Source organism: Schistocerca nitens, chromosome 5 (genome assembly GCF_023898315.1).
Source record: "Schistocerca nitens isolate TAMUIC-IGC-003100 chromosome 5, iqSchNite1.1, whole genome shotgun sequence".
In the NCBI taxonomy this organism is placed as follows: Eukaryota; Metazoa; Arthropoda; class Insecta; order Orthoptera; family Acrididae; genus Schistocerca; species Schistocerca nitens.
In genome coordinates this window covers 353,794,038-353,807,558 of record NC_064618.1, presented here as the reverse complement: position 1 = coordinate 353,807,558, position 13,521 = coordinate 353,794,038, and the positions used below count along the sequence as shown (strand labels likewise).

General features: G+C 41.6%; 1 protein-coding gene across 1 annotated transcript in view; it reads left to right on the top strand.

Annotated features, from left to right (window-relative positions):
- Window positions 1–11,616, top strand: part of LOC126260808 (odorant receptor Or2-like) — a 44,000-nt gene extending 32,384 nt beyond the window's left edge. Inside the window, exon 5 of the mRNA XM_049958176.1 lies at window positions 11,482–11,616. Within this exon, the coding sequence (XP_049814133.1) occupies window positions 11,482–11,538 (57 nt within the window). The 3' untranslated portion in view covers window positions 11,539–11,616. The remainder of the gene's footprint in view (window positions 1–11,481) is intronic.
- Window positions 11,617–13,521: the final 1,905 nt, after the last annotated feature.

Here is a 13,521-nt window from a genome sequence, read left to right as displayed (position 1 = left end):
TCCTCGCCAGTAGAAGTGACCTTATGTGAAATTAAACTGAGAAACTCCTCCGCCACTTCCAGCTCGACGTTTACTCCCTGCACGAAAGTCGCCAGCTTGGCTGTGTCCGACACGTCAGTGGAATCGTAAAGTGCGATGGAAATTGCTATGAACCTGGATGCCGTGTGAGTCCACTGACGCTGTACGTCGGCAGCCATATCACCAATGCAGCGTTCCACTGTGTGGAGAGAAAGTGCGACTTGCTAGAACGTCGATATTTCGGCTGCACACACAACCCCCGCTGCCTCTACTATACATTCCTTTGTGTACTCTCCATCACAAAATAGTCTTCCACTCTTTGCGATTTTGAAAGCTGTTTTGTAGCTGACTTGTAGCGGTGGCTCCTCGATGTCATTTCCCCCCCTGAAGAAAAAACAATTGTATATTTTGAGTCGCTTGTTACTGCAAAATGTAGACAAAACGGTGATTATGTTTCATGTGAATTGGTAGCATTCTTCTGTTACTGCATATACATATTTATGTACTTATGTAGGGTAGAGAGGGGCTAATTGAATAGAGGAGCTGTATTAATAGATGTAAGCCTTTATGCATACCCCGTGACATGAACATCGATGAAACGCCATTACGTCGTGAGTGACCGTGGTTGTCAGAAGTCTTCCCTTTCCAGTGAACAATTCTGTTTAGTTTTGTGATTTCAGAAATTTATTCAAGAATGGTTTAAAGTGTAGAAGGTTAAGTGATTCAGATCTGCTTATTATGCCGTTCGTAAAACTGGGGTTGGTATTCGTTAGGAATTTCCTGCAGTGTGTGAGAAATGAAAGACATGTTGTAAGTTGCGGCGTTCCTCCACCATACTGGTTAGTATATTGCGGAACAACGTCAAGATGGCGTTTAAATGTATTTTGGGGTTATATAAATAACTGCGTGCGGAGCTTTAACAATAAGCTAGTGGAAAACTGATTGAAAATGAGATAAAATGCATTTACAAAATATTTTCTGTTTAGTAATATCATTCTAATTGTTACTTCACTGCTCCAGATGGTGAGAGACGGTGAGGATCTAAAAAAGGAAAAGAGGCAGAATGGAATGGGACAAGGTGTCGAGAAAGGAGGCAGTTGAAGCCGCTGTGAAAGGGGAATCAATATTAGAACCCAGTAAAACTTTTGAAGAGCTATTTACGAGTTTGTACCGACGTTATCAAAAGAAAATACATGAAATTATGGCAATTAGTACTCTTTTAGCAAAGAAATATGCATGTGGTAATTGTGATGGATATCAAAATATATTTTTTTAAGATCTAGAAACCTCTCTTGCCAATAGAATAATATATTAGGCAAAAAGAGGATTTGCACTCACACAGAAAGACGTGAGTATTGCAGCCTCCAAACTAGCTGTCCAGAGCGACAGCAAACATCCCAGGAAAGACACAGCGGGAAGAGACTGGTATAGTTCTTTCTGCAAGGGTTAATGATGCGGAAAGAAGAAAAAAGAGGGCTTCTGAATATAATGACGTGAGGAAACGAGTGATGGAACAGGAAAGGGCTGGTGCAGACCTATTCAAGAAGATGGTTACCAGAATTATAAGAAAAGGTTTTTGATACTGATACAGCTGCAGTTTCGACGATGTTGCACCTCTAAATAATTTTTAAGATGAGGCGATGGAATGTAAATGTTGTTTCTGCCAGGTAAAGTGATCAAGTGCTGCACCTGCACATGAAAATAAAGGTATGAGGATGCAACAGCAAAAGGGTTCCGCCTGGTGTCGGTGCGTGAGGTCGCAAGCAATTTCACTGTGGACGCTACAGGTGGTTAATACGAGAATAGGAATATTTCACAAAGGTTAATTTATTTTAATGTGACATTATCATTGTATCATTAGGTCTAATCAGTATTAAACAGAAATTAGGATTGTTTTCAGCTAAAAATCTACGTATCTTAATCGTTATGTGCCCATAATTAACTTTATTCAAACAGCCCCGACCATTATCCGAATATTCCTATTCAATTGGTTCTTTTGCCAAGTCTAGAGGGCAAATATAATAACACTATGACATAAATTTTTGAGAATATTGTAAAACCTCCTTTCACGGATAGTACAGATGTAGCCATAATCTAAAACGAAAATGTAGTTAATAATTTCCAAGAAAAAAAATTACGTAAGTTGAAATTATTCTTATAGCCTAGTTCTCCCTTCTTTTTTCCTTAAATGTTCATAATAGCTTTCCGCAGCTCGTGGTCGTACGGTAGCGTTCTCCCTTCCCGCGCCCGGATTCCCGCGTTCGATTCCCGGCGGGGTCAGGGATTTTCTCTGCCTCGTGATGACTGGGTGTTGTGTGATGTCCTTAGGTTAGTTAGGTATAAGTAGTTCTAAGTTCTAGGGGACTGATGACCATAGATGTTAAGTCCCATAGTGCTCAGAGCCATTTGAACCATAATAGCTATTTTATAAGATAAATGAACATATGGTCAGCTGTGGGCTGTGTTATGAAAGGTTTTTATTTAATTCGTGTGAGTAGCTAATTTGGACATTTTTTCATTATCAGGGACACGCATGTGTGATCTTATGTACATCACATTTTACATTGTCTAAATATCATATTCATCTTAGACTTACAGGGTCGCACGTTATAACACGTAAATACATGTGGACAGAATGCAAATCACAATGCTACATCATCACATTTAACACGGTAGTAAGTGTATCTACGAGTACTTGTAAGTGGTTTTTTTCTTCTTTCTTTTTTTTTATGGCCACCTTCATTGCATTCAGCATTCTCTCTCTCTCGTTCGTCAGAGGATAAGTGCATGTCGTCTTTGTAATGGCGTTCCAATGTATATTTTTTTCCAGTTCATAATTTTGCGTTGCCGCAATAAGCACTTTGGATGGCCTTCAAACAATACAAAAAGGCACCACAATGTGGCTCCCTCACTTTTTTTTTTTACAACTTTGTAGACAACACAGTGCTTCTGATACGGAACGTAAATCTAACTTTAACACAGCTTGAGTTACCAGTGAACTACTTCACGAGTCATAAGCCGACTGCCTACTTCTAACGGTGTTATTGCTCTACTTCCCCACCGTTCAGCCTCTTTAGCCGGTGCGCTCTGAGCGTTAGGCAGGAGTACGGAGCGCTGTTTGGCCAAGCGTGTCACAGAGTGAACAAATCATCAACTGACGGTGTCACCAACTTTTAAATTCATAATTTTAATATTAGTCCGGTTCACTACCAACCTAGATAAACAAATCTGTTTCATTTTGTTTTCCGACATGATAGCACAGAACTTTCTTGGAAGTTCGTTTTATATTCATCCCATTGTTTCTAGTCACCCGATTTTACAGTATATAATGTGTTACAAGAGGGCGGATAGCGGACAGAGGTTCAGGGCACTCTCTTGTCCTTGAGGTGGGAAAATGCCCAAAACGGTGGAAGAATAAGCAATGCTAAACGGCATGAGGGCACAGAAGGCAATAGAATCGACTGCATTACAGACACATAACGTATATTCACAGGACATATGGCCTGTACTTGAAAAAGTGTCATGATGATCTCTCCATTGATACCGGAATAGTCCCACATTCGGATCTCCGGGAGGGGACTGCCAATGGGGAGGTGACCATGAGAACAAGATTGAATAACTAACGAAGGGATAGCGTTCTACGAATCGGGACGTGGAATGTCAGAAGCCTGAACGTGGTAGGGAAGCTAGAAAATCTGAAACGGGAAATGAAAACGCTCAATCTAGATACAGTAGGGGGTCAGTGAAGTGCAATGGAAAGAAGAAAAGTATTTCCGGTCAGATGAGTATAGGATAACACCAGCAGCAGAAAATGGTCTAACGGGAGTAGGATTCGTTATGAATAGGAACGTAGGACAGACATTGTGTTTCTGTGAATAATTCAGTGTTATGATCGTTCTTATCAGAATCGACAACAAACCAACACCGACAACGATAGTTCAGGTATGCATGCTGACGTCACAAGCTGAAGATGAAGAGATAGAGAAAGTATATGAGGACATTGAAAGGGCAGTACAGTACGTAAATGGAGATGCAAATCCAGTAGGCATGGGGAACTGGAACGCTGTTATAGGGGAAGGAGTATAAGCAAAAGTTAAAGGCGAACATGGGTTTGGGTCAACGAATGAAAGAGGAGAAAGACTAATTGATCCCGTAATAAATTTCAACTATTAATAGCGAATACTCTGTTCAAGAATCACAGGAGGCGGAGATATACTTGGAAAAGGACGGGTGATACGGGAAGATTTCAGTTAGATTACATCATCAGTAGACAGAGATTAACAAATCTGATACTGGACTGTTAGGCGTACCCAGGAACAGGTATAGACTCAAATCACTATACGAGAAGCCATGGGTAGCAGAAGAAATACTTCATGTGATCTATGGAAGAAGGAAATACAAAAAAGTGCAGGAAAATTCAGGAATACAGAAATACAAGTCGCTGACGAATGGAAAAATAGCAAATGCTGATATGCTAAGACGAAATGGCTGCATGAAAAGTGTGAAGAAATCGAAAAAGAAATGATTGTCGGAAGGATTGACTCAGCGTATAGAAAAGTCAAAACATCCTTCGGTGAAAATAAAAGCAAGAATGGTAATATTAAATGTGCAATGGGAATTTCACTGTTAAATGCAGAGGAAAGGGAAGAATATACTGATGGTCTCTATGAGGGGGAATATTTGTCTGATGAAGGGAAAACAGGAGTCGATTTAGAAGAGATAGGAGATCCAGTATTAGAATCAGAATTTAAGAGAGCTATGAAGGACTAAAGATCAAAAAAGGCAGTAGCGATAGATAACAATCCATCAGAGTTTCTAAAATCATTGGAGTAAGTGGCAACAAAACGATTATTCACGTTGGTGTGTAGAATTTATGAGTATGGTGACATACCATCTGACTCTCCGAAAAATATCATCCACACAATTCGGAAGACTGCGAGAGCTGACAAGTGCCAGAATTATCGCACAATAAGCTTAACAGCTCATACATCCAAGTTTCTGAGAAGAATAATATACAGAAGAAGAAAAAAGAAAATTGATTATGTGTTGGATGAGGATCAGTTTGGCTTTAGTACAGGTAAAGCCACGAAGTGGCAATTCTGATGTGGCGGTTGATAATGGAAGCAAGACTTAAGAAAATTCAAGACACGTTCATGGGATTTGTTGACCTGGAAAACGCGTTCGATAACGTAAAATGATGCAAGATGTTCGAAATTCTGAGAAAAATAGGAGTAAGCTATAGGGAGAGACGGGTAATATACAATACGTACAAGAGGGAATAGTAAGAGTGGACGACCGAGAACGAAGTTCTCGGATTAAATAGGGTGTAAGACAGGGATGTAGTCTTTCACCTCTAATGTTCAATCTGTACATCGAAGAAGCAATGATGGAAATAAAAGAAAGGTTCAGGTGTGGAATTAAAATTCAAGGTGAAAGGATATCAACGATATGATTCGCTGATGACATTGCGATCCTGAGTGAAAGTGAAGAAGAATTATATGATGTGCTGAATGGAATGAACAGTCTAAAGAGTGCAGAATATGAAACGAGAGTAAATCGTAGAAGGACGAAAGTAATGAGATCTAGCAGAAATGAGAACAGCGACAAACTTAACATCAAAACTGATGGTCACGAGGTAGAAGAAGTTAAAGAATTCTGCTACCTAGGCAGCAAATAACGAATGACGGACGGCGCAAGGAGGACGTAGAAAGCAGACTAGGACTGGCAAAAAGGGCATACCTTCCCAAGAGAAGTTTATTAGTATCATACGTAGGTCTTAATTTGTAGGAAAAATTTCTAAGAAAGTATGTGTGGAGCACAGCTTTGTACGGTAGTGGAACATGGACTGTGGGGAAACCAGAACAGAAAAAAATCGAAGCATTTGAGACGTGGTGATACAGACGAATGTTGAAACAGGATAGGAATTCGTGGAGGTCCATATCAAACCAGTCAGGAGACTGAGGACTTGAAAAAAAAATGTTACAATAGCAATCCTCTGGACAGCTAGAATGCATAAGTATTATTCGTGTTTAGCATTGTTGCCAGGTCTGGTAGAACATATATAGAACATGAAGAGTGTAAGATGTTGAGTGATCACTTTGAAGGAAAAGGGTATGCCAGATACTTGTGTGGGGTAGCATTTTCAGCACCTGACGGTGTTTGAAATGGGCCTGACTGTGGGTCTCGATTTGGCTGGCTGGTCGAATAGCGAAAATATCCAGATTTGTGGGCATTTGGCTGTGAAAGTGGCCCAATGTCAGACTGCAGGGGAGTGTCATACAAGGCATACTCATTGCCAAGGTTCTAGTCAAATATATCTGACCACAACAAGGGAGAATTGCTGTGTTGCGCCTCAATGACATAGGTCGGAGATTAGCAGCAACTGGGTCAGGGAATTATGTTGGTTACCGTTAACACCACAACACAAATGGCTGCAGTTGAACTGGTGCCAGACCAGGAGACATGGGTTGTTGATGAGTGGGGTCAAAATGCGCACATCGATGATTAGTGTTTCAGCAGTACCATCGATGACCATCATAGATGAGTATGGTGGAGAAGACTCCTTCTTGCAATGTTTTGGAGAGCCATGTCGGTATTACACTTGGCGTCATGGTGTATGGAGACATTTGGCTATGGGTGGTAGTGTCTGAGGGATCTCTGACAGCAGAGCAGTAAGATACGGACACCCTGCGTCCAGATATGTTACCTGTCGCTCAAGGTATCATGATAAAATTTCTCCGTTTTTCAAAAAGACGTGTTCGTACACACATGATGTGGGTGTGCAGTATATTTCAGGAATCCTATTGTCGGAAGATCATTTCCTCGCAAATACTGCTTTATGGTAGGGTGTATTGTCATGCTGATGCACAAAATCAACGTCTCTGAACTGTTCCACTACTGTAAACAGTACACAATTTAGTAAAATGTGTTAATATCCTTTTGCATTTAGCGTTTTCTTAAGTACAGTAAGGGGACGACACTCAAACCACGAAAAACACCACCTCTATCATACTTAACTGTTGATACTAGACATGATAACAGGTAACATTGACCAGACATTCGCCAGATCCAAACTTTTCTACCGGATTGCCATAAGGTATAACGTGATTCACTCCAAATCAATCGTTTCCACTCACTGTCCAGTTGCTATGTTCTTTTAACCACATTAAGCGTCGGTTAGCACTGGTTACTGAAATGTGTGGCTTATGAGGAGCTGCTCGACCATTGTAGCTCCTTCCTTTCAGTCACTGAACTAGCTGGACCACTGGTAGCGCGTTGCAACTCGTGAGTGCTCCCTTCCGCCCATTTCACGTGGTTTCTTACAACAATCCTCTGCAATGCTCGATGGTCCCCCTCCGTCAGTACATGAGAAATCTGCCTGGTTTTCGTTCATCTGTGGATTTTCTTCGCATTTCCACTTCAAAATCATATCACCAACAGTTGACTTGCACAGTTTCAGAACGCCTTAAATGTTCATGACGGATTTGTTACTCGGATGAGATCCAATAACCAGACCGCGTTTCAAACCCCCTATTTCTCCTGACTGACCCATTCTGCTGTCACTGCTTCTATACTGGCAACACGTCACTCCCCGCCTTCTTTTAAACTGTTGTTGTTGTTGTTGTTATGGTCTTCAGTCCTGAGACTAGTTTGATGCAGCTCTCCATGCTACTCTATCCTGTGCAAGCTTCTCCATCTCCCAGTACCTACTGCAACCTACATCCTTCTGAATCTGCTTAGGGTATTCATCTCTTGGTCTCCCTCTACGATTTTTACCCCCCAAGCTGCCCTCCAATGCTAAATTTGTGATCCCTTGATGCCTCAGAACATGTCCTACCAACCGGTCCCTTCTTCTTGTCAAGTTGTGCCACTAACACCTCTTCTCCCCAATTCTATTCAATACCTCCTCATTAGGTATGTGATCTACCCATCTAATCTTCAGCTTTCTTCTGTAGCACCACATTACTAAAGCTTCTATTCTCTTCTTGTCCAAACTATTTATCGTCCATGTTTCACTTCCATACATGGCTACACTCCATACAAATACTTTCAGAAACGACTTCCTGTCACTTAAATCTATACTCGATATTAACAAATTTCTCTTCTTCAGAAACACTTTCCTTGCCATTGCCAGTCTAAATTTTGTATCCTCTCTACTTCGACCATCATCAGTTATTTTGCTCCCCAAATAGCAAAACTCCTTTACTACTATAAGTGTCTCATTTCCTAATCTAATTCCCTCAGCATCACCCGACTTAATTCGACTACGTTCCATTATCCTCGTTTTGCTCTTGTTGATGTTCATCTTATACCCTCCTTTCAACACACTGTCCATTCTGTTCAACTGCTCTTCCTTTGCTGTCTCTGACAGAATTACAATGTCATCGGCGAACCTCAAAGTTTTTATTTCTTCTCCATAGGTTTCAATACCTACTCCGAATTTTTGTTTTGTTTCCTTTACTGCTTGCTCAATATACAGATTGAATAGCATCGGGGAGAGGCTACAACCCTGTCTCACTCCCTTCCAAACCACTGCTTCCCTTTCATGCCCCTCGACTCTTGTAACTGCCATCTGATTTCTGTACAAATTGTAAATAGCCTTTCGCTCCCTATATTTTACCCCTGCCACTTTTAGAATTTGAAAGAGAGTATTGCAGTCACCATTGTCAAAAGCTTTCTCTAAGTCTACAAATGATAGAAACGTAGGTTTGCCTTCCCTTAATCTTTCTTATAACAAGGGAACCCCCTCCATCGCAACCCCCTCAGTTTTAGTTATAAGTTGGCACAGTGGATAGGCCTTGAAAAACTGAACACAGATCAATCGAGAAAACAGGAAGAAGTTGTGTGGAACTATGAAAAAATAAGCAAAATATACAAAACTGAGTAGTCCATGGGCAACATAGGCCACATCAAGGACGATCTGAGCTGAGGAGCGCCTTGGGCCCGTGGTTAGCGTGAGCAGCTGCGGAAGGAGAGGTCCTTGGGTCAAGTCTTCCCTCGAGTGAAAAGTTTAAATTTTTATTTTCAGACAATTATCAGAGTTCAGGCACTCACACATAATCAACTTCGCTCTCCAAAATTCCAGGACATGTTCAGGTTTGCTTGGACATGTGCAGGATTTGACGGTCTACACACGGAAAAATTTGAAAACGTTAAAAACATATGTTTTGACAGAGCACAGAGAAAACTGTGCGACTGTGAAACTGTTGCATTCATTTGTTGTGGTTTATGTGACACACTCTTATGTTTTCATCACTTTTTTGGGAGTGATTATCACATCCACAAGAAAACCTAAATCGGGCAAGGTAGAAGAACGTTTTTACCCATTCGCCAAGTGTGCAAGTTAGGTGGGTCGACAACATATTCCTGTCATGTGACGCACATGCCGTCACCAGTTTCGTATAGAATATATCAGACGTGTTTTCCTGGATCAAATGTTTTCGGTTCCCGTTGGAGAGACACGTCCTTTCGTCTACTAATCGCACGGTTTTGCGGTGCGGTCGCAAAACACAGACACTAAACTTATTACAGTGAACAGAGACGTCAGTGAACGAACGGACAGATCATAACTTTGCAAACATAAAGTATGTAAACTTTTCGCTCGAGGGAAGACTTAAACCAAGGACCTCTCACTCCGCAGCTGCTCACGCTAACCACCGGCCCACCGCGCTCCTGTGCTCACATTATCCTTGATGTGGGCAATGTCGCCCATGGACTACTCAGTTTGTATATTTATTTTTTTATTTTTTCATAGTTCCACACAACTTCTTGTTTTCTCAATTGATCTGTGTTCAGTTTTTAAAGGCCTATCTACTGTGCCTAATTATAACTAAATCTGAGGGGGGTTGCGATGGGAAGCTTCCCTTGTAAGATAAGTCGTAAGGTCAGTATTGCTTCACGTGTTCCAACATTTCTACGGAATCCAAACTGATCTTCCCCGATGTCGGCTTCTATCAGTTTTTCCATTCGTCTGTAAAGAATTCACGTTAGTATTTTGCAGCTGTGACTTATTAAACTGATAGTGCGGAAGTTTTCTTACCTGTCAACACCTGCTTTCTTTGGAATTGGAATTATTATATTCTTTTTGAAGTCTGAGGGTATTTCGCCTGTCTCATACAACTTGCTCCCCAGATGGTAGAGTTTTGTCAGGACTGGCTCTCCCAAGGCCGTCAGTAGTTCTAATGGTATGTTGTCTACTCCCGGGGCCTTAGACCTCGCGAAATCTAGTGGTCTGTTCTGCATTAATAGGTATGTCCGGATACTTTTGATAAGGCAGTATGTATGTAAGAGTAGGAAATTAGGCAACAACAACTGTTTGTGTGTTCCAAGATGAACCAAAACCAACAAAATCTGTTCGTTCCCGAAGCACGTCCACGAAAACGATTTCTTGTTTCTTTGATTACAATAGTATTACGTCAACTACCGTGTCCTGAGCTAATGCCTTTCCATACCATATCTCATTTTTTAGTTTATAGATCGACTGCAGAGGACCTCCGTGACAGCTTAGGTTCAGAAGTGTAAACAACGGTGTCATTGGTCTGGGAGCAGTGGAAGGAGATGGTTTCGTGAAGGATGCTTAACGTTGCTCGGTTTTGACATTTACCTGACGAGTAAGGGCAAAGGACGTATAAAGACGATCTCATTGTGTTGTGGAAACCAGATGGCAGTTATAAGAGTCGAGGGACATGAAAGGGAAGCAGTGGTTGGGAAGGGAGTGAGACAAGGTTATAGCCTCTCCCTGACGTTATTCAATCTGTATATTGAGCTAGCAATGAAGGAAACAAAAGAAAAATTCGGAGTAAGTATTAAAATCCATGGAGAAGAAATAAAAACTTTGAGGTTCACCGATGACATTGTAATTCTGTCAGAGACAGCAAAGGACTTAGAAGAGCAGTTGAACGGAATGGATAGTATCTTGAAAGGAGGATATAAAATGAACATCAACAAAAGCAAAACGAGGATAATGGAATGTAGTCGAATTAAGTCGGGTGATGCAATCAATAATTTGACAATCAATGTTGACTGTTCTTCCGCAAGAATGGAAATTAATACAAAGTTTTCTCCGAAGAGTAAGCACTATAATATTATCAAAATAAATCCCGTACACTAACAGGTATATGGATGACCTAAGGCGAATATATGAAAGGCTTATTTCAATAGTGGTACAAGTTCACTTTTGTTCATTCTGTGATACAGAGTCCTAATGTTAAATGAGCGCTGAAAAATCTGCAGTTGAGATACCAGACACATTCAAGTACATGGCTTCTTGCTAGGGATGAACCTTTCTTTCTGTTTGTTTGGACCATTAATGTCAGAAGCGTTAAAGACAGAAACGTGGAGGTAATGGACTTGTACCACTATTGAAACTTCATACGTCCTACACTTTGTGATGCAAATTACATAGAATTTTGAAATGGTAGTGTTGCGCTTTGTCTAAGTCCGCTGCCTCTCGGTCTGTTTCAGCTCCTCAACGCGGGATACTCATACTACGCTGTGATTGGCAACTACAACAGCCGTTAACACTGCAGTGTCAAATAGCACCAATGTTTTCTCTCTGCCTGCCAACAAGGAAAGTGAGTCATCGTTGGGACAACAAGCTTCACTAAAATGCCACAAATCTCCTGTTTTGGGCCTGTAATTTTAGCCTAAGAAACTCTACATATATACACACCATGAATGATGTTCCACAAAACGACAATTTGATGTATGACTGTCACTCAGAACTATCACTTGTCACCCTTTACGCTCAAATGCATGAACCAGCCTTTAAGTTGCTTTACAATGAAATCAGAGCAAACATTCCCAGAATACTATATAGTTTATCAATAAATTTTATGTCAATTATTCAAAATGACAGTCACAATCGCATTATTTATTTTGCCGCCAACCGGTTTCAACCCGCGATGGGGTCATCTTCAGGGTAATTTACACCATTTGGTCGCTCGCTGGAGTCGTCACACTACCTGTGCACAGTTGGTAACCATGCCCAAAACTTGTAAGTAATAAGTCTAGTGTAGCCTAGCCCAAACAAAAAGCATGCTTCTTCTTTACTTATCATCATATTGCTTTAAGAGGAAACAACTGTACATGATGCACTCTTAGTGCTGATATGTTTCAATCAACCTGCCCTCTCTGATGAAGTATGCACCAAGTAATACATGAAAGAAATTTCTTCTGTCCTGTACTCTCCTAGTTTACTGGCCTGAAAGCGTTTGCAGCTACAGTTAATTTGCGTTAGAGGATTACTACCTGCTCGTTGTATCCACCACCACAAGATGTGACAGACTCTGAGGTCCTCACAGGACTTAAAGAATAATGCCCCCCCCCCCCTGGACTATTTCTCTTACTGGGGGTTTTCAGTGCGCTCTCTGTATCCACTTGCCTGAGCGAAGCAATACTTGAAAGGAGGCCACCAATATTGATCGTCAACAGAGTTAACTGGACACTGTTCAACCAGCTAGCGGTGTTTGAACATAGAGGCAGCGTCCACGAATTGGTTCAGCACGTTATACATTGCCACAGCTACAGGTATAAACAGTATAGCGTTTATGGTGAGGAGTCCTGTACAGTGCTCCTTACTTGTGAACGATTTTGCAGTAATCCATTGCTACTTCGACACTGCAAAGACGACTCCTCAGTTGCCACTTAACCATGCTGAGTTAGAGGAGTGGGAGGCACAAAGGGTCTCCAGTTTTCTGCTGATAAATTTGTGTGTTCGTTTTAATCATTGTAGTCTGATTTCTAATTTCCCCGACTTGCGTATGATGGGCATCATTCTCAATTTGAAAGACTTGGTGTGGTTTCTGGGCCTCATTTTTGCCTTGAAACCATAGCGGTTGCCACACCTGATAGACATTGTGGGGGGGGGGGGGGGGCAGGACCCAGAAAGCACTGTACATCTTAATGTGCCTTAGCCGCAGGTGTTGTGGAGCGGACAGGATGCTCCAGCTCCAGTTTTCTAGAGCCTGCGTGAGACTGTCTAGACTATAGTTTCACCATGTACGGCTCAGCAAGATTTTATATGAAGATCACTGACGCTGTCCACCATGAGGGGGACAGGCTGTCAGTGGGTGCTTACAGGTTCAGCGTCATATCCAGTCTCTGTGCTGAGGCTGTGGAACCATCTCTCGTCATGCGGCGAAAACTTCTCGTCGTACATCAGGCTTGTAAGTTTCTCTCTGCTCTCAATTCAGGAGCATATCATACTGCTCTTTGTCCAGCTGTGGAACGCATTTTCTCTTGTCATCCTCGAGCAACACGGCTGTTTGGCATCCGTGCGAAGCACGTGCAGTAGTCACTTGGTGTGGGCAAGTACAGCCTCAAAGACAAGGTTTTAATCGACTGCCATACTGGTTACTGCAGAGGTCTGGAGTAGTTTTAGATTGGATGTGGTACAGAAGAGGATGCTCTCTTGCATCTGTTTTTAATGTAAAGAAGATGATGCAATCCTGCATCTGTTTTTAATACATTATTTTAGGAAGTTTGAACAGAACGCCACAACTA